Genomic DNA, 21071 nt, shown 5'->3' with positions numbered 1-21071 from the left:
TTGATATGACCATACATTTCAACTAGAAACATTTTCTGTTTCGTTATATATTTTTCGAAGACCACACAGCATCAAGATTAGCAAACTCGTGGTAATCATGCTACCTTAAAACCACTTCGTCTAATCCGCCTGTACCATGGTCACGTGTGACTTCCTTTACCGGGGAAGTGTGCCACAACCTGTTTTTGCTGTAGCTTTCCATTATCCATTCTCATTCGATTGTGGAGTTTTAAATTAGGTTTAAAAACTACAAAAACTTCCGGTTGGTCACACTCATCCTACCTAAACTGCCTTGGAATCCGGATCTACTGATCTTGCCGATCGGAATAAGCAGCTTAACGTGCAGCGAATTGATCGTCGGACTGACTCGATTCACTTCACTGTGTCAACAACGGTTGGCATGTAATCCGACCAAACCGGACAGCACACCTTCGAGCACCTTCCGAATCCCGTCAAGGATTTCTTCCGAGTAGGTACAAAGGACACACCTTAGGAAGCAAACAATGCTGCTCACTTAAGCGCATGACTGCGCCTGTTTCCTTGACCTGCGCTCTATAGTTCCGGTTCCCGGTGTTTCGTTTGCCCATACTGAACCTTGGATCGTGCACCACATTTTCGCCCACATAATTGATCCCAGGCGGAAAGTGGCCCTCGTCATAAACGTCATTCAGGACGAGTGCCACCAGAGAGAGCTTATAGGGCTTAGGGGTTTGGTTAGCTGTTTGAATGAAATGTGATTATCATGCTGTCCAACTTGCAAATAGGTTGTTCCTCGCTTGTTCCTACCCATACATTAAACCGGAAGATCGAAATTGGCAACTTCATTAGCATCGACAGGATACGATAAAAGAAAGGCAAGAAGAAAATGGTAATAGAATCGGATCCTTTTTTGACTTTTTGTGATGTTCGGATAGTAAATAACGTAGAACATACGGGGCTGGAAAATTTAACATCCGCTTCCGATGCCTTTCCCTATCCTCATAGGCACTCCCCGATTGTTAACAAGAAACGAACAAATGTGCAAACAGCAATTTAAGCAAATTTAATGGAAACCGCTCGTCAGGCCTTAAACGGATGAACCGATATAATGTGATGATGAGCGTGAAAATTAAAACCAACTCACAGTATATTTCCACCTACCGAATGTTCGATGTGGATGAAGAAAAAAAATATCATTTCCGCCTCAAAAGTACATTCGCCCGATGGAATACTAATTGACCTGTTGACGGCAGACGGTGTTGAGAAATGATCGAATATCTTTTTGATATCTGTAAGCTAAGGATGGTTTCCATTTGTTTGATCGATGATTTGCAAAATGGAGTTGTGTATGAAATGCGTATCGAATTGACGATATTTTTAGCCATTCTTAAACTTTTCTTCTTCATTTCCTTCTTTGGAAAGCTGCCTTTTTTTAAATATAACCTTATAGCTATAAAGGGATCCTTTTTCGCTAGTTTAAGCTCCATGTTTGCTACCTTACTACAGTTTTGAAATCGAAAAAATGAATTTAAAATATAACTTTTATGTATACCATTACAAGTAATTAAATAATTAATATCAAATCACTCGAAAAAAGCATTCAGATTTTTAAAGCGAAATGAAAATAAATAGAAATAAAGTTGTGAAAGACATTATCAGTGCCGTAAAGAATATAAAAATGGAATAAACTTTCAAAATTATACGAACAATTAACAAAAACCTCTACAAAATACATTTAATATGAAAACAAAAAAGGAACAAATAAGAGAAATAGAAGAGAATAAGAAAAGATGATTAAAATCTTCTTCATAAGGATTCGCAATAATGCTTAATTTTTTAATTAGAAAGAAAATGTGATATTCAAGTTTCAATAATTACTACTAATGAACAGTACACAATTAAATGGTTTAGTTTTTAATGTTTTGTTTATTTATAATTATAAACTGGTATCGCAACGTATTAAAGTGTTAAGAAAATATATTCTTTTTCAATAAAATCTCTCATCCATCTACAACGATTCTCTATTTACAGGCGCATCACTGGGCTGCGGCGGGTCTAAACAGCGTTTAAACTTCCTAATGTTGGAAGGCTTTGCTAAAGTCCCATGCTTTCTCTTGCTGCTGCTGCTGTTGATGGCTGCCGACGGGAGACACAGTGCGTTCTTCCGACGTACGCTGGGGCAGCTCCTCACAATCGGAGTTCCCACCACCACACTGTGATCCTCGGCAACAGCAATGCTGACCGTGTTGGTGTTCTTTTGGAGAAATAGGACCTCCAGAAGCGGTACCGGAGACACCAGTCAATTCAGCACCGAATGGAGCATCTCCCTTCTTGCGCTTAACTCGGCGATTCTGGAACCAAATCTTAACCTGCTTCTCGGACAACCGGAGCCGGGTGGCGATTTCAATGCGTCGCAGACGGGTAAGGTACATGTTGCCGGCAAACTCACGCTCCAGTTCGAGCAGTTGCGTACTGGTGAAAGCCGTCCGGATACGCTTGCTGGACAACTCGTCATCGATGGTGTACGTCTGGGCGAGATCATTTGATCGCGTCGGTGAAGGACTGGCCGACGGAACGGTAGGTGTTACGGTGCTGGATAGCGTTTCGGTAGGACGTACGGAGACGGTGTAGGGCGAGAATCGTTCCGGTGTCTTCTCACAGCGGTACAGCTTGCGATAGTAGTCCTCCTTAGGGGACAACTTCGGTGGTGAGACATCCGTCGGTTGGTAAAGCTTCGGTGACAGTTCGAGCTTAGCGTCCGATTGCCAGAACGGAACCACGGGCTGGTTGGTGGGCGTTTGTGGTAATGTTGGAGTGTGTGCAAAGAGGCTCTGTTGGGGATGCGGCTGGAACAAATGTTGCTGGTGTTGTTGCTGCTGCTGCTGCTGTTGTAATCCAAGCGAGAACAGATAACTCCCAACGTAGCAAGCGGAGTAAGGCAGTGTGGCCCCAGGTGGAGTCACGGGAAGCTGTGTGAAGGGTCCAGCATAGGGGAAACTTTTCTTCACCGGCGTTGGTTTATCACTGATTAACGAGTCCACTAGAAATGAGCGCGACATCTTCACATGAAACACTGAGACGCACTGGGTTTTCTGGAAGATCACAGCAACTGTTCTAAAAACGTTTCAATCAAGCACAAGTGGAGCTACTCGCGTAAGAACTTCACCTTCCTAGCATGAATCTCCGAATGAAGTAAAGATCCCATGGTGGGAAGGGTATTTATAGGTGGCCTTCAGGACAACCCTACACGAAAGTCCTTTTTCCCCTGCTTCGGCTAATTCCGCACGGAAGCTGCCATTGGTCGACAGAGAGCGTGAGAGGGACGGATTGAAGCAGATAGGGCAAAACTCCGCCGATACCTGTGGAAAATCGGAGGGAGTTTGTACCGTCCCGGTAGCTGAAGCTGAACAACAAAAAAAGGAAGGGAAAATGCCCCTGCAATACAACAGCAATTCGTCACCTTCACCGTAACAGATGGTCGATTTCGATCCCCTCGTCTGCTTTCCATTCTTCCATTAGTTATTCATTGGGTTTCAGGTTTTGCTATAATAAGAGCCGGACAGCGATCGAAGCGAAGGAAAATGATCTACACACTCCAGTCAAACTCCGCCCTTCGGTTGAAGGACCCAAGATTCTGTGTGTCGATGGAGTGAAGAATGATGCAGGATATAGTAGCATACCAAGAGAAAGGATCCGGAACAAAATAAGGTCTTCTTGTTGCCTGTTCCAGCCTATAAGAATACATTCATCGTCTTTGGTAGACTTTTCGGCGCGACACAATAAAGTCGCCGGTATGTCTGGGACGGGGTTTGTGACGACTGCGATGGAATTGGCCAGCAATTGATGGCTCGTGTTGAATGTCTTGGGTACCGAAATGTGACAAAAGGGATCGAATCAAAACATGCCTTTGTATGTTGTTTAGAGTTTCAAGTTTAATGTAATCCATAAGGATCCATTGAATCAATTAATCTAAAATAATATAAAATTGAAATGAATTTAATTAATTTATGTTTTAAACTTTAGCTTTTTTAAATTATTTCTCAAACTGTTTAAGCAACAAGATTTATGGTGAATATTTATCCCTTCTCGTAAAATTTCGACAAGTCATTTTTATTTACACCCCGACTGTTAGGGGCACTGATCTTCACTACAAAACAGCACAAAACCTAAATCTGTGTGGTTTTTTTGCTATATACATTTACCTTTCATTTCTCTATTGAGAAATTCCTAACGATCGCCGGGTGAAAGGATTGTAAAGTATTGTTATTTCTTTTTGCAAATTGGTATCAACCAACAATGAAGGTGGTACACAATGCCATTAATCCTTTATCCTTTGGTGTACGCCATTTGCAACGGATCGGAAAGCTGCATTGATCTATCAGAATGCTGAAAGCGATATGATCTTTGATCTATATGTGAAAACATTGCTGTCTATCGATATGGTAGAATGATTGCGAATGGAGTCGGTTTTTTTGTGTGGATGTGTTGAAAGCGAGTCCAAATCAAACAAATCAACCCGTTGAAGCTTGTTACTTTGTGTGTTGTGAAGGTATCTTTCCCCAAAAAGTGAATTGTTTGCAATTGATTATAACGAGTATAAATTTGAAAATTTCCTTTTTTTTGGGAAATTTAGCAAAATTTTATAAATTGATTTATTTTATTGCGAATTGGTTGAAATAAGTTTCTTTTCACTCAAATAATGCTTTAAATAGAAAAAGAATAAAAAATATAAAAATTCTTAAAATTTGAAAATTTCCTAAGGCTATAGCCTTAAGTTTTTTTTTTGGGAAATGTAGCAAAATTTTATAAATTCATTTATTTTAATGCGAGTTGGTTGAAATAAGTTTCTTTTCATTCAAATAATGCTTTAAATATAAAAAGAATAAAAAATCGTAAAAAATATAAAAATTCTTAAAATTTGAAAATTTTCTAAGGCTATAGCCTTAAGTTTTTTTTGGGAAATTTAGGAAAATATTATAAATTCATTTATTTTAATGCGAGTTGGTTGAAATAAGTTTCTTTTCACTTAAACAATGCTTTAAATTGAAAAAGGAATAAAAATCATAAAAAATTTAAAAAATCTAAAATTTTGAAAATTTTCTAAGGCTATACACTTAGCTTTTTTTGGTGTAATTTAGCAAAATTTTATAAACTGATTTATTTTAATGCGAGTAGGTTGAAATAAGTTTTTTTTCACTCAAATAATGCTTCAAATAAAAAACAGAAAAAAAATTAATAAAAAAATCTAAAAATCATGTTTTCCTTAATATACTTTTTGTATTGAAATATTTCAAGTTAAAATTAGCAAAACGTTTATTCACCAAAGTACTGTTTTCCTAGTTGTATCAAGCTTCTTGTATCAAGCTTACTGAATTGATTCAGTAGGAAAAAGGATAAAAATTTGCGTGGGAAGTGACATCACAGCTTTAATGATAGCGACACAATAACAGATGATCCTTATCGAGGATCGATCTAAATCGGTTGCCTCTCAACGCACTCAAGTGTCAAGAGCCACTTCAGGACAAACACATTGCTATGTAAAAACTACCGACAAACGACTTCGATGATCGTTCTTTGAGTTTTGTTCTCTTACAGAGCCAAAAAAAGAAAGCATTTCTGGGTGAGTTAAATCTGTAGAGGATCCTTTCACTTTGCCGACAAGCGGCTCGACCATCAAATCGGCCAACCGAAGCGAAAGGATTGTCAATCGATTTTTTTAATTATTTTCTTAAAAATTATTTTAAAGAATATTAAAATTTATTCTAAACATCCTATCAGAGTCACTACTTTTGGGCAAATATAAGTGAGCAAAAATTGCAATTCCATCAACCGCAATTTTAAGGTTCAAACTCGAGTGGCTCACAGCGAGACGTCCCTCTAGCACACTATCAATCAATTATTTTTATTGATTTCTGGATAGGATCTTCTCGCCTTACGAGACACACACACACAAAAAACCGATCGCTTGAAAGGAAAGAATAAACTTTAAAAAGAAAACCAGAAGTAGCTTGGCCAAAGTAGCCGAAAATCGAGCAAAAAAAAAGGGACAAGAATTGTCGCGCATTATTTCGTCCCGGCCCGGCATGAATGGAGGTGCATGAATGGGATGCACTTTTCCGAAGCCGTTGTCATATGCCACAAAACATTTAAACACAAGCATCACTCCAGCAGCGTGATAAATTGCCCCGCTACGCCTTTTCCGTCACTTTATAGCGAAACTGCCATTTCCCTGTAAGACGCTGGTGAAGGATCCATCCGATGGTTCTATTCGGCTAGACGCCTTTTTTATTTTGTTCTATCGGGGTTTTTTTGTGTGTGCGTGTGTGCTTTCAAGTGTGTGCATGCTTGAAATTGCATTCGTTCTTGATAGTGCGTTTTTCTTCTTGTAATTTCTACACAATTGATCGATGCAATTTTCGCTCCCTTTCGATACTGGATCATCGATGTGCAGCGGCGTATGCAATAGGGTGGTGTAACAGAAGAACAGCCCAAAAAAAGGTAACAAGAAACCCATGCAAAAGGACACAATAGTTGCAAAAGCGATATGTAACACACAGACAAAAAAAACGGTAACAATTTTATGCACATTCCGATCGGGTCGTGCCTTGTGTCTGGGTGCCTTCGTACAGTGTTTGAGCAAAAAGGGAGCAATAGGCTTTTTCGTGTAAGTAGTCCATTGTGGCCCATTTCGATTTCGAGCTGTTTCTTTCTTTGCGTGTAAGCCCACGAAAGGCCACACTGTTGCGCTTGTCTAGTCGAGTGGACAATACTTCAATTATGTCACCGGATGGTGTGTCCTTAAAGATGTGCTGCAATAAACTGAAGCAATGGAATAATGCGTACGATCAAGCGCAAATCAAACAGTGGTAAAGTGGCAAAGTAAAGATGTTTTTAAGAAATGAGTTTACGACTCCAGTGCATTTTATGTGCAGGATTTTTATAGTAGGTCGTAAAAGTGATTATAACCGTAATCATGTGAATTTGGTTTAGCAAATAGAAATATTTGAAGAAGCGATTAACATCCGCCGAGATCATAAATCAAGGAAATAATTACTAAATTTTACCCTTCATTCATAACAATTGCTGGGAGATGCATTATAGGTAAATGTAGTTGTCAAGGAACTATAAAAAATTACACTTTTCGGACAACTTTAATCCTGTAAAATCAGATCAGATCAGGACAGATGATGAAAAAGTTTTTCCTACAGAATCGAGATTGCTCAGGCAAAAATCGAGAACCATTATCTAGTAACATTTCTTCCAATAAGTCAAACATTCCTAATTTTTCGCTTTATATAATCATAAAATCATTTTTATTATTAACGAGTATAATTTGAGGCAAAATTTGTACCCAAAACCCCATCGGTTTTACATGAGAAAACGATTCATTATTTGCTTACAACGGATCTACACAAATCCCGTGTCTTACTACAATGACATCAATAAAGAAAACATAACCGTTTAATGTTATATTTAATAATTTGTAACGTTTAGCTCAAACCCTGCGCTTCACCGATTAGGGTTAATTTGTAAAGTTTTGGGTGATTTGTCAATCATTCTACCGAACACTAGAAAGAAAGCAAGTAAAAAAAATACACAGCAAAACTTCCCTCTGCCGGATGTGTGAATGGTTGTGTTGTTTTTATTGCTGCTTCTAACGCTACTTGAAGGTTTTCAATGGCTTTCGATGGCATCGGGCACTTCAATAAATGTTCCCTTTTTTTTTTGTTTCGGTGTCCCGGAAAATTAAGGAACATACCGTATCCGAGCTAGCCGCGAATGCAGGGACAAAAACAGCAAGAATGGGACAAAATCACACACACACACACATAAAAAAAACCTACACCATTTCCACGGATTGTATTAGATAATTTATTTATTATTCTGCAACAATAGGAAAACAGTTTCCCCTTACTGGGAAACGGTGGAAGCTGATCATCATCATAATGTGTATCGGCTGCTGGTCCTACCGCACTACTAGGGCTCGGTACTAGGGCGAGTACTTTATAGAATTGATATTTGCACACCATCGACCGAGGCTCATGTGATTCGGCATGAAGAATTAAGCAGCGGCCAAGCTTCGCGTAACGCTCGCGCGCACTGCTGACAGAAAGGGAGATAATATTTCTAGGATACTTTTCAAATTAAACCGATACAGGGGGTATCGAAACCGATGGCACATATGTTAGAGGCACTGGGCGAATATCAGTCGGAAGGGAACGTTCGTAACATCCCTCTTCGTACTTGGGTACGAGTGTGTGGTCATGTCGTTGATGTTGAAAGTCCTGTTGTGCTATGAAAAAAGGGGGAAAAAGTTGTGCAGCCATCTTCAACTAAAGATGGCTACTCTATCATTCTGCCCCGCAAAAAGCCAGTTCTACGCTAGGATCGACCGAGACGCAATTGTTAGCCCGGGAACTTACCAGTGTCGTCGTTATTCAGTGAAAATTGATAGCTTCATAAAATGTAATTGCATGCACACACGGTGACGGCAATGAGTGGCAAGACATGCTTCTCTTAATCATTCCTTCTTTCCTGCATGAAAAATCATCCCATTTGGCAGTGGAAAGAGGACACACACACACACAGACAAAAAAAAAGCAAATTTAAATAGGCCCTACGAACGTTTTGAGTAGCTGTGCTGGGGTTCGCTTTGCGGTTAATATTCAAATTCAGTGGAGAAACTGGTACCGACAGACACCTCGAAGGGAGAAGGGTCTTGGCTATTCCCCGGTTCTGGATAGTAGCATTAGCCATCTTACTTTCAATTAATGAACTTGAAGCAGGCTCTTCCGTTTGCCCGAAACAGCGCTCTGTGGTTGATGCGACCCATGTACAGGGACCGTTCGAATGCCGCCAAAATGGTGGTTTGGAAGTTAATTTTCATGCCTTCTGTTTAGTGCCGTGTGAGATAAATTATTCAATCTTCAGTGTAAGCGAGCGCATCTAACGCGGTGTTTGTGTGAGTGCGCGTTTGAAGTAGTTTTTAATTTAGTACAAGATGGTTTACGGATGTGAATGACAACGCAAGGATAAGGAGTGGTTGTTCGCTGAATGTGTCTAGGGTGATTGGAACCCGTTTGACAAGGCTTACATTTTCGCTTACATTTATTTCAGCAGAGATTTAAAGGCTTTAGCGAAGGTTAGATTATGTTTTACTTGTGAGAATATTGTCACAGTGCAATGATCCTCTTTATATGATCGTCTGGATAGGTTTATAATCTATTTTTCGATCACAGTAGTCACTGACATTGAAAATCAAAAAAACGTTTCTATCGAAAAAATGTTGATAAGTTATTGCAATAGATTGGATTGGAATATGGTGGAATCCAGTGACAACAAGGGTAATTCATCCTTTGTCGTTATAACGACTAGATGCGCCTGAATGTATACTATGTTTTAATAATAGTAGCTCAAATACTCATTTGAGCCGTTCAGAAGTAGCTCAACCTTTTCGTACCAAAATTAATGTTATAAAACGTACTGAACATGAAAAATTGTAAAAAAGTCGAGCATAATTATTGTACTCGCTGTGCAACATAATTATCAAAGTCGTAACTAGAGCCGCTTATTGGCGAGTTAATGATATGTTACGATTTTTGTTTAATTTATCCAGTTATGGAAATGTTTTCCTAGTTTATGGTTCTTATCATCCAAGTATTTTTATGATCGAAATAAAATGAATTAATATTTGTAATCTTAATATGCTAATATTATCCACTAGTTCCATCATCGTTCGTAGGTTTAAACCCATTTAAAATTAACAATGGCGACAATCCCGAACTAGCTGGCCATCTTGTCTAACAGCAGATGAAAAGGTCACGCGTCCCTTAGCGAAGATGAGATGCTGATAATAGATAGTTGCTGGAATTCGGTAGCGATGGTAGAAGGATTTATCAGACCCGGAATGAAACCGAACGATAATGAACGCTTGCCCGCTTTTCCATAGGTTTTCAATTAAACAGATTTTCCACTCCGTCTACTTTCAGCGGTAGGTCCACAACCGGTAGTTGGATTCCCGGTTAGTGTCCCGTTGTTTCTCTCCACCATTCAGTAGACATTTTCCTATCGATCGTTTTGTACACCGGAACGGAACAACCGGCGCGAGGGTTGAGGTTTTGTTTTGTGTAAATATTTGTCTACATGCGTCGCTTGACTGCAATTGCTGACGAGGAAATGAATGCATGTTGATAACAATGTTGCCGGGAGGGATGCGACCTGGTTAATAGGGATACATTGTCAGTAAATAAACAGTTCATTTAAAGCAACACGCAAACTCCACAAGTAGCTGCTAGGGGGTTTGTCGCTTTACCGTGATCGAATGAAAATATGGCATCAAAAAGTTTCACTAACTTGCATTTAATAAAAAAGAATGCATCAGACTCACTATAACCTAGTCTAAGTCTACAAAGCCCTGCCATTGTCCATGTGAAGGGTCGCGTGAAATGTACGAGCATGGGATTTATTTCCAAAGCCTTCCCAATAGCGCTACCATAATTATTGGATTAAGCTACATTAATAATAGAGTTGGCATGGTGGTCTCGGGATGGTTGCTATGCAACGAAAACAGTACTGTTTAACGGATTACTTTCCCAACGAGAATGGAAATAACAAACCTCGGTTTTTGGGAGCAACTACACATCGACACAAAACATTGACCGCAAATGTACTTTCGGTACATTCGGTTTGACATCAAGTTGACTCTCGTCATCTTCGGTGTATCACGTTTCAGAAGTTCAAACTTGAACGACCAACAACCAACAAAACAACAGCAAAAAAAATGCCCTAGGTGAAATCGAGACACTCCACAAGTGGTGGTCGCATTACAGCTTGCCCGTATTTTGTAAATATTGATTAGCAAATGCACAGGCACCCGCTGCAAAAGAAAGCTATAAAAGGGGCCAACTTTGCATGTTTGGAACAAATTGTCGCCTGTTGTATGTGGGAAACTCACCGACTTAACGAAGTCGCTCGAGTTGTTTTCGGAGATCTCTTCACCGAATGTCACCCCGTCCAAGCACTCAACACAAATGTCCGCTTGAGTGGTATGAATAGCGGGACACTTTGCATGTTCCATACACGTTCGCTGCCTGCTGCCTGTACCGAATCCTTCCGAGCAGTTTTCTTAACACAAAAAAGACTCCTCAAGCACCATATCAATGTCAACTCGAGCGGTCGAAGCGGTTCGTTTTGTGACCGGAAGAAAAATTAAGGGGTTTTCGCTAACGGTGCAACGTTGATTTTTCCCACGTTATAATGCATGAATTGTGCATTGATTACTTTTAATTAGGCTCCTGACTGCATGTATCGCTATCCATAATGAAAAGTTGGAAAATTAAACCAATAAATCTTTAATTCACATAAGAATTACTGACTCATTTGACGAGTTTAAAAACTTATATAATTTTAATAACACAAATACATCTACTGGAAAAGGGAATATCAATTTACTTGTTAAGATACAAGAGTTTCCTGTTCTAACTCACTAATGAGATATTCAACTCATGAATTTCATTTCTCGCGGCTATCAGCGACTCACCTAATGAGTTGAATCACTCACGAAGAATTTAAATAACTGCAAAAGGCTTTATAGCGCCTTAAAAGTATGCAATCAACTGTGTTTAGGGATATTTTTTTTATGGAATAAATATTAAGGAATCACTGTACATTTTTTTGGAGTAGTAAACAATTTTTTTAGTGCAATACAATCGAGTGTATAAATATTAAAAGAAATTAGTATAATAAACTACCACTCTTCTTGACTTCAATATAACATTTGGTAGTTTCTTTTAATCAATCGGTCGAATCGTTTGCGCAAATACAAACCATTACTTCCATATACCCTTCGATTCAAATCCGATGCCTTGATATTTTGTTTCCATAGATTTTCCAACCGACCCTTTCTATTGGATTGTGATGGTTAAAGGCTAATTGTGCCGCAATAAAATAACATTTGTTTACACATATTGGATACATGTAGGTACATGTGAGTAAGTGGCAAAGGACCACGACAGGGTGGCACGGTGGCTGGCACGGTTTGTTAGCGATCCTTTTTGAAGGATATGGATATGGATACTCTTTGTTCGGCTATTCCTCGATGCGAATGCAGCCTGATTCGGAACGGTATGGAGGCAGTGAGGGGTGGTTTATCAATAAAATTGCTCAAAATGCTTTATACTGTAGAAAGGACAAAGTTTTCTTTTCTATTGCCTGTTCAAGCTGCACCTGGCTAGAGTGCTTTTGGGGTGTGGCCGAGCATGTGGTGTACACGATCTTTATCGTGCCGAAACGCGCGTACCGCGCACGAGATCGAGCTGAACGTGCGCAACCGATTGTTGCGCTTGTCCGATGATTTGTGTAGGATGACTTTTAAGGCAGCGAAGGAATGGATTTTCGAGATGGAAAAAGAAAAGCGAAAAAAAAACTCGACGCAAAAGGACACAATTGAGCGTGTTCGTCCTCTCGGGGTTTATAATTGGCTTTGATCGTTTTCCTTTCAATTCTGCTAACAGATCGCCCTTTTATTCTTCTAATTTGACATAATTGCTGCCAGTCACCGAGGTTGTACATACTTTTTGTTGCTTCTTACCGTTGAAGAAAGGTGGACAACAATCCAGTAACAATGGAAAAGTGTGACTGTACAACCACTCGAAACCGAGAGACGGGTACGAGAAGATCAAACCTGATGCGAAGGATTTAGCACAAGTTTGACATGGTCACGGCGAGTGGCACACCGAGGCATGTAAGCCTGTTGAAATGAGTTTTGCGAAATGCTATAGCGATCGGGTACGGATGCCATTTTCTGAATGAAAAAGCATGGAAAGCCTCTTTTGGCCGCAGGCTACCTAAGCCACTCACAATGTCCTGCGTAATGCGAAGAAAGACTCGACCAGCGAGCGCAGCGATACAAGCCCGTCGTCTGTCGGGAAGGACACGTACAAGAAGGGGCAACCGTTTTTTCGAAAGGACATCGCGTATGAAGAATCGCTCTGCGCAATCCAGACGCTTTGTCGCCGCATACGCAATTGTGCGACGAATGGAAAGAATGGAAGGATACTTTATTGTTGCACGAACACACTCATCATTATTTGCTTTAATGCTATTGATTTGGAAATTTAACGCCAAATAAAAAGTACTTAGCACCGGGCCGCTTGTGTGTGTGTGTGCCGTGTTGAGGGGGAAAATGTCGAGTTTTCTTGATTCGTTACGGCTATCTAATCGATGCAGCTGTGCAGCGGTGGAACGATTGTGGCCTATTCCGTCGGATGACGATGTTCACAAGAGGATAGATAAATAAGAAACAATTATTTATTCACACAAAGGAATCATGGTGAAGGTAGAATGGCGTATTAAAGAGGGAATCATTTGGGCTAGTTAGATGATGAGTGGTTAAGATATTAACCCCAAACAACCCTACCAAGCCCCCCCTCCCGCCTCCCCGTCCCCATCCCCATCATCGCAACCAGAGTTTTAGGGGCCGAGAGAATTCTCAGTTACGGTCTCCCAAAATGGCTCCCCTCTCCCCGGTCAGCACTGTTGAAATCAGTTCCTCGCGGTCAGTATTTTCATAATTTTGTTTGGGAAATTTAGCAAAATTTTATAAATTGATTTATTTTAATGTGAATTGGTTGAAGTAAGTTTCTTTTCACTCAAATAATGCTTTAAATTATAAAAAGAATAAAAAATCAGAAAAAAATTTTTAAAAAAATTTCAACTCAAAAATTTCATAAGGCTTACCCCTTGCCATTTTTTTGAGAAATTTTGCAAAAAAAATTAAATTGATTTATTTTAATGCCAATTGGTTGCAATAAGTTTCTTTTCACTCAAATATTGTTTTAAATTAAAAAAAGAATAAAAAAAATAGAAAAAAAATAAAACAATTATAAAAATGTGAAAATTTCATAAGGCTCATTTTTGCACCAAGTTTTGCCTATAACTCGGTAGGTATCCAACGAATCGCCAATCTTTAACCTGTGGTCGGTAGATGGCACCAATGGCTACATTTTCTTCTCGGACGGCCATGCCCTCAAATGTCTGCGCCAGAAGTTATTCGAGGAACCAAGTTCCATACCCTGTTTGAGAAAATGTAAAATTTTCCTCATTTTTGAGTAATGTAGCAAAATTTATAAATGTGATATATTTTAATGGGAATTTGTTGCAATATGATTCTTTTCGCTCAAATGATGCTTTAAATTAAAAAAGGAATAAAAAATCAGAAAAAAAATTGTAAAAAAAATTCGACTCGAAAATTTCATAAGGCTTACCCCTTGCCATTTTTTTGAGAAATTTTGCAAAAAAAAATTAAATTAATTTATTTTAATGCCAATTGGTTGCAATAAGTTTCTTTTCACTCAAATGATGTTTTAAATAAAAGAAAGAATTAAAAATAATAAAAAACGAACATTTTCGTTTCAACGCACGTATTTACTCTTTTTGCAACTCGACTCACCACTTCATGCCTACACTCATGAGTGAGTAAGTAAAACAAGAGTCGCTAAAACTCCTCGTGGTGAGTGAACGAAACTCGTTTAATACAACGTTTCATCTCACTTTCTCATTCTTACTCACTTTGCACATCTCTAGTATTAACCACCTGTAAGCTGTATAACCGCTCTATACAAGCTGTAGTCAACGACCAACTGATTGAGCATCCGTACACACACACACTCCCGCAGCCTCGCTATAATATGCTCCTCCTCCTGCTGTGTGTTCTTAATAACTCTCTCCGCTCACACATAGATGGCGCTGTCTAAAATATCCCTCGTAAAATCATCGCCTAGGTAATCACCTCGTCTGTATAAACGGTTTGACAAGCCGCGAAGCACGCAGTCAAAATATCAAATAAACACACGCACACACGCAAGCACATTTCACTTTTCACATTCGGTTCGGTCGCGTTGTTTGTGAGTTGGTAGAAATTTGTTTAAAGTTTACGGTGTTAAAACAGACAATTATATTCAGAGTTTTAGCTTAAGTACATCAGCACTAGATTGTGCATTCTTTTCACACACGGGAACACTAGTTTAAACAGCTTTAGGTGTGTGGTGAACGTGCGTTTATTACGCAGTCTTCACTGAAGGCCGGCGGCAAACATGGCTGCACCGATTGAAATCCCGCTGAGGGATACGGACGAGGTAAATAGTGATATTCGCATTGCAATACAATGTTTCGTTGTGCGACCGAACAGTGCTTACCTTGCTGTCCGTTTTTATATAGGTCATAGAACTCGATCCGGAACAACTTCCCGAAGGCGAGGAAGTGCTTGGCATCTTGCGGCAAGAACGCTCGCACCTCAATACGTGGGTCACCGTTGCGGTAGGTGTAACCGATGCTTGTTTGAAACGATTCGTCAACGCTAATTATTTATTCGCTTACGTCTACAGTTGGCGTACTACAAGCAGAAGAAAACAGATGATTTCATCAAAATTCTCGAAGCTTCCCGTGTGGATGCTAACATTCACTATCGGGACTTTGAGAAGGATCAGATGCGTGCGTACGATATGCTGGCCGCCTACTACGTACAGGAGGCGAACCGGGAAAAGTCAAAGGACAAGAAGCGTGATCTCTTCACGAAGGCGACACACTTGTACACGACGGCGGACAAGATCATCATGTACGATCAGAACCATCTGCTCGGGCGTGCCTACTTCTGTCTGCTGGAAGGTGACAAGATGGACCAAGCCGATGCACAGTTCAATTTCGTGCTGAACCAATCGCCCTCTAACATTCCGTCGCTGCTCGGTAAGGCTTGTATTGCGTTCAACAAGAAGGACTATCGGGGTGCTCTGGCGTTCTACAAGAAAGCGCTGCGAACGAACCCCAACTGTCCAGCCGCCGTACGGCTCGGTATGGGTCATTGTTTTCTGAAGCTAAACAACCCGGACAAGGCAAAGCTAGCGTTTCAGCGGGCGCTCGATCTAGAACCGCAGTGTGTTGGTGCGCTGGTTGGATTAGCCATTCTGAAGCTGAATCGGCACGAACCCGAATCGAACCGTATGGGCGTACAGATGCTGTCGAAAGCGTACACGATCGATTCGACGAATCCGATGGTGCTGAACCATCTGGCGAACCATTTCTTCTTCAAAAAGGACTACCAGAAGGTGCAGCATTTGGCGTTGCACGCGTTTCACAACACGGAAAATGAAGCGATGCGTGCCGAAAGCTGTTATCAGCTGGCACGTGCGTTTCACGTGCAGCGTGATTACGATCAGGCGTTTCAGTACTACTATCAATCGACTCAATTTGCACCGGCAAATTTTGTGTTGCCACACTTTGGGCTCGGACAGATGTACATCTATAGAGGCGATTCGGAAAACGTAAGTGAACAGGGGACGTTGGGGGACGTTTCGAACAGAAAGATAACCGATCATTAAATGTATTGCAGGCTGCACAGTGCTTCGAGAAGGTGCTGAAAGCGCAACCGGGCAACTATGAAACGATGAAGATTCTCGGTTCGCTGTATGCGATTTCATCCTCCCAGTCGAAGCGCGACATTGCTAAGAACCATCTGAAGAAGGTAACGGAACAGTTCCCGGACGATGTCGAAGCGTGGATCGAGTTGGCGCAAATCCTCGAGCAAAATGATCTGCCCGCATCGTTGCAAGCGTACGGTACGGCTACGAGCATTCTGACGGAAAAGGTAAACGCGGACATACCGCCGGAGATACTGAACAACGTGGCCGCACTGCACTACCGGTTGGGCAATCTGGACGAGGCAATGGCCAAACTAGAGCAGGCGATCGAGCGTGCCAAGATTGAGGCGCAGCACGACGCACAATACTACGATTCGATCTCCGTCTCGATGACGTACAATCTGGCCCGTCTGTACGAAGCGATGGCAGTGTTCGACAAGGCGGACAAACTGTACAAAGACATCCTGAAGGAGCACCCGAACTACATCGACTGTTATCTCCGGCTCGGTTGTATGGCGCGTGACAAGGGTTTGATTTTTGTCGCGTCCGATTTCTTCAAAGACGCGCTGAAGATTAACATGGAAAATCCGGACACGCGTTCGCTGCTGGGAAATTTGCATCTGGCCAAAATGCAGTGGACGCTTGGGCAGAAAAACTTCGAAACGATTCTAAAGAACCCGGCCACCTCGAGCGATGCATACTCGCTGATTGCGCTCGGTAATTTCTGGCTTCAAAGCTTGCACCAACCGAACCGCGACAAGGAAAAGGAGAAGAAGCATCAGGAGAAAGCGCTTGCCATCTACAAGCAGGTGCTTCGAAATGATCCCAAGAACATATGGGCGGCGAACGGTATCGGTGCTGTGCTGGCACACAAAGGTTGCATCATCGAGGCGCGCGACATCTTCGCGCAGGTGCGTGAAGCGACGGCCGATTTTTGCGACGTGTGGATCAACATCGCTCACATCTACGTGGAGCAGAAGCAGTACATTAGTGCGATCCAGATGTACGAAAACTGTCTGAAGAAGTTCTACCGGCACAACAATGTCGAGGTGATGCAGTATCTGGCCCGTGCCTATTTCCGTGCGGGCAAGCTAAAGGAAGCAAAGATGACACTGCTGAAGGCACGTCGTGTCGCCCCACAGGACACGGTGCTGCTGTTCAACATTGCGCTCGTATTGCAGCGTTTGGCCACGTTTGTGCTGCGTGACGAAAAGTCCGTACTGAGCGTGGTGCTACAGGCGGTGCACGAGCTGGGATTGGCACACAAGTACTTCACCTATCTGTCCGTGCACGGTGACAAGACCCGGTACAACATTGCGCTCGCCGAAACGGAAGCGAACCAGTGTCAGGATTTGTTGCAACAAGCGCAGTACCACGTGTCACGGGCGCGCAAGATCGACGAGGAGGAGCGATCGTTACGCCAGAAGCAGGAGCTCGAGCGGGAGGAGTTCAAGCGTCGCCAGGCGGACGAACGGCGCCGGATGGAGGAGATGCGCCGGAAGGCGCACGAAGAGATGCTGCTCAAGCGCCAGGAGTACAAGGAAAAGACGAAGAACGCATTGTTCTTTGCCGAACCGGCGCCCGAAGCGAAGAAGAAAGGCGGCCGTGGACGGAAGGACTACATTTCCGACTCGGATGCGAGCGGGGGTGAGGTCGGGATGGGCGGCAGCGGTGGTGAGGAGGGTGCACCGAAGGAGCGCAAGCGCAAGGGTGAGAAGAAACCGCGCAAATCGCAGGGCGGCGGTAGTCGCAAACGGAAGGAAAAGGCACGGCGGGGCAGTGGTGGAGATTCGGAAAGCGAAGAGGAGGAAGAAGGATCGCGCAAGCGCAAGAAGAAGGCAGGCTCGGCTGGACAGAAGAAGCGCCAGAAGGCGATGGATGAAGGATTGTCGTCGAAGCAGAAGGGACGCATCCTTTCGAAGGCTACCGTATCGACGAGTGAATCGGATAGTGATGATAGCCGGTTGAAGATAGCGAGCGGCGACGAGTCGGGTGGTGGTGAATCGGGCGGAGAGGCGGGAGCACCGGCAACGAAACGCAAGCGCCGCATTGCGTCGGACGATGAAGACTCGAGCGGATCGCAGCGTCGATCGCGCTCACGATCACGCTCTGGGTCGGGATCGAGGTCTAGGTCCGGATCGCGGTCGCGATCGCGTTCGGGTTCGGGGAGCCGTGCCGGAAGTGCTAAAAGTGGTTCACGTAGTCGTAGTCGATCGCGTAGCCGTAGCCGATCGCGTAGCCGTTCGGGAAGTGTCAGACGATCGCGGTCGAGGAGCCGTTCCGGATCTGGTAGCCGTAGCCGCAGCCCAAGTAGGTCCCGGAGCCGCAGCCGTTCCCGAAGCCGTTCCCGAAGCCGAAGCCATAGCGCTGGAAGTCGTAAGAGTGGTAGAAACCGTAGCCGTAGCCACAGTCGGAGCCGTAGTGGTAGCCGCAGTCGTAGCCGCAGTGGAAGCCGGGCTAGCCGAGGTAGTCGCCGGTCTCGGTCCGGATCGCGATCACGGTCGCGTTCTGGTTCGGGCAGCAGGCAAGCTTCACCGATCTCACGCAAATCCGTTTCGGGTTCGGAATCGGAGTAAATGGCACCGTACGATACCAGATTTCTTGTGCAACTTTAATGTTACAGTTAATACGAGCTCTCGAAGGCTCGATGTTTCAGAAATTAAGATCAATAGTAGGAATGTGCACACACGTGTATGCCATTAGGTTTAAGGCTGAGCGAAAAAACAATAAACAAAACTCCAACACCATCGGGGAACGTATAATTGTAGTGTAATTTTTATTAAAAAATATATGTATGTATATATTTCTTTCGGTTTAACCACATGTTTCTTCGCGGAAAACATTGCACAACAACGCTTTCATCGGAATATTCAGTTCAACAACCTGCTGCGGGTCTCTCTATCTGTCTGCATTTACATTTTGCTGCCATTTTAGTAAACATGAATTATTTTGCTCTTTTCTTACACCATTGCTCACACGCACTTTACACCCTTCGTTTACATTCCCTGCATTGTATCTTGTTTTCCTTTATACAAAACTATGCATTCTTCTAACAAACGTTTCTTTGTGTAGCGGTTTAGGACTCACAGATGTGTTTTTACTGAACACACAATAGACTATGGATGAGAATGGTAATAACGAGTTTTACAATGCCATTTACAGCAACAGTACAATAGACTTTCGGACGCTACGCAATGTCTTTTTTTATGCATAATGCAGTTTCGAGACCGTTCAAAGGATGCATTACAGAAAGCTGCACCTTTCGTATAGTAGCTGCCGTTATGTATTTTTCCCCTCCAGTTAACAAATATGTTTAACGATAGAAGCTGATGCACTCGCTTCCCAGAAGCTCAGGCCCTGCCCGTTTGCATGTGGTTTTTCCTGCAAGTCATCAACATTCGATACCGTTCGCTTAAAACTATAATTTATCAGATAAACTTTAAACGGTAAACATAACCTAGAGAGCATTCTGCGTCGCCATTTCTTTTCTCTCTCTCTCTCTCATCTGTCCGACTTATGTACATACAGGCGCGCGTGCACCATTTTCTTTTCTTAAAGCTTAGTGGGATGATTGCGCTGAAATAGGCGGGAAAATGAAAGAAACTTGCTGGTGAAGCTGCGCCGTTTGATCCGAGATCCACCGACAAGTCCTGCTCCTCCACCTCCTCCTCCTCCTCCTCCTGTTGTACCGCCGCCACCCTTCTGGTGGATCTGGTTGACGTTCTCATCCAGGCTGCGGAGATCCTTTTCCAGCGACATGAGCGATATTTCCTCCGGCAGGTTGGAGTGTGAGTTGGAAAACTTGATGTGCGGATTCAGGTTCCGCTGGTGGCCATTGTGATGGTTGAAGGTGGACGACCGCTGAAAGTACACAGAGCCTTCCCTGAGGAGGAGGGAAAACCAGGAAAGAAAGAAAGAATGTGCGCGCACCAACACACCGATTGATCAACAGATGGTTCCTTTGATGATTTTAAAGGCATGAGTTGAAGGTTTGTTTTTCGTTTCGGTTTTTTTTTGTTCTCGACTGTTTACTATTGAACTCCAGCTGCTGTCTGCTTTACTGCTATTATTATTGTTTACTGCAAGCGAACAGAAACGCAATTTGTCTAGGCGAAAGATGTGTGCGCTGATGTGGAAATGATGAGATCGTCGTACCCGTTCGTGCAAAGTCAGATATGGGTGTGAGTGTGTGTGTGTATCTGTACATACAAAGATCATCATAATCCCTTTTTCTTTGCAACACCCTTTTTTCTATCTTGACACATGGTTTGGCACATAAAGAAGCATGGGTTTCTTGGATGCGATGCGATATAACAAAAATAAAATCAATCAGCGTAAAAGCAGAGTCGGATGGAAGGTGAAGTGTGTGAAGGTTTCGGGGTTGATCCACATCGAAGAATGAAGAGCAAACAAAACGGGCATTAAATAATTTTGTACATTAAAAAGTAGTTTGATACAGAGTGTAATCGATTTTTGCTAAGTGCTACATGCAGTAAGCAGCTGCTAGTGATGGGAAACACTAAGGTTTAAGCTTTTATTTTTATATTACGAGCATTGCATTTGCTGGTTGTTTGTTAAAGTACATAAGATATAGCATTATGCACACAACACAAGAAGCTCTTGCAAAAACTGAATGCGTTTTGTAATGCGTATTGCATACTTTGAGGCACCGATTCCTCA

At 42.4% G+C, this 21071-nt stretch overlaps 4 protein-coding genes across 10 annotated transcripts in view; 2 read left to right on the top strand and 2 right to left on the bottom strand.

Moving 5' to 3' along the window:
• Positions 1-21071, top strand: part of LOC125765000 (angiopoietin-2-like) — a 201689-nt gene that overhangs the window by 74910 nt on the left and 105708 nt on the right. The gene's annotated exons all lie outside the window — the stretch shown is intronic.
• On the bottom strand, positions 1814-4520 carry LOC125765108 (homeobox protein Hox-B4a-like). The gene has a single exon (XM_049429988.1). It carries the CDS (start codon positions 3036-3038, stop codon positions 2055-2057), a length of 984 nt encoding a protein of 327 aa, XP_049285945.1. The 5' UTR covers positions 3039-4520; the 3' UTR covers positions 1814-2054.
• LOC125764922 (RNA polymerase-associated protein CTR9 homolog) lies at positions 14443-19140 on the top strand. Its single transcript, XM_049429648.1, has 4 exons — positions 14443-15113; positions 15196-15294; positions 15363-16295; positions 16364-19140. Exons 1-4 carry the CDS (start codon positions 15072-15074, stop codon positions 18965-18967), a joined length of 3678 nt encoding a protein of 1225 aa, XP_049285605.1. The 5' UTR covers positions 14443-15071; the 3' UTR covers positions 18968-19140.
• Positions 19202-21071, bottom strand: part of LOC125765025 (gonadotropin-releasing hormone receptor) — a 39436-nt gene continuing 37566 nt past the window's right edge. The window contains exon 6 of one of the 2 annotated variants that reach the window (XM_049429868.1): positions 19202-20274. In XM_049429868.1, the coding sequence (XP_049285825.1) occupies positions 19944-20274 (331 nt within the window). In that variant the 3' untranslated portion in view covers positions 19202-19943. The remainder of the gene's footprint in view (positions 20275-21071) is intronic. The other variant, XM_049429869.1, reaches the window with a different exon arrangement.

Source organism: Anopheles funestus, chromosome 2RL (genome assembly GCF_943734845.2).
Source record: "Anopheles funestus chromosome 2RL, idAnoFuneDA-416_04, whole genome shotgun sequence".
NCBI classification, from domain to species: Eukaryota; Metazoa; Arthropoda; class Insecta; order Diptera; family Culicidae; genus Anopheles; species Anopheles funestus.
The sequence above is the reverse complement of the archived record's forward strand: the minus strand, read 5'-3'. Positions and strand labels throughout refer to the sequence as shown.

Bases quoted from the DNA above. Each gene is read 5' to 3' on its own strand.
- LOC125765108 (XM_049429988.1), bottom strand. From the start codon at position 3,038: ATGTCGCGCTCATTTCTAGTGGACTCGTTAATCAGTGATAAACCAACG.
- LOC125764922 (XM_049429648.1), top strand. From the start codon at position 15,072: ATGGCTGCACCGATTGAAATCCCGCTGAGGGATACGGACGAG. The intron at 15,114-15,195 runs GTAAATAGTGAT...GTTTTTATATAG, and splicing joins CGCTGAGGGATACGGACGAG to GTCATAGAACTCGATCCGGA. The intron at 16,296-16,363 runs GTAAGTGAACAG...AATGTATTGCAG, and splicing joins ATAGAGGCGATTCGGAAAAC to GCTGCACAGTGCTTCGAGAA.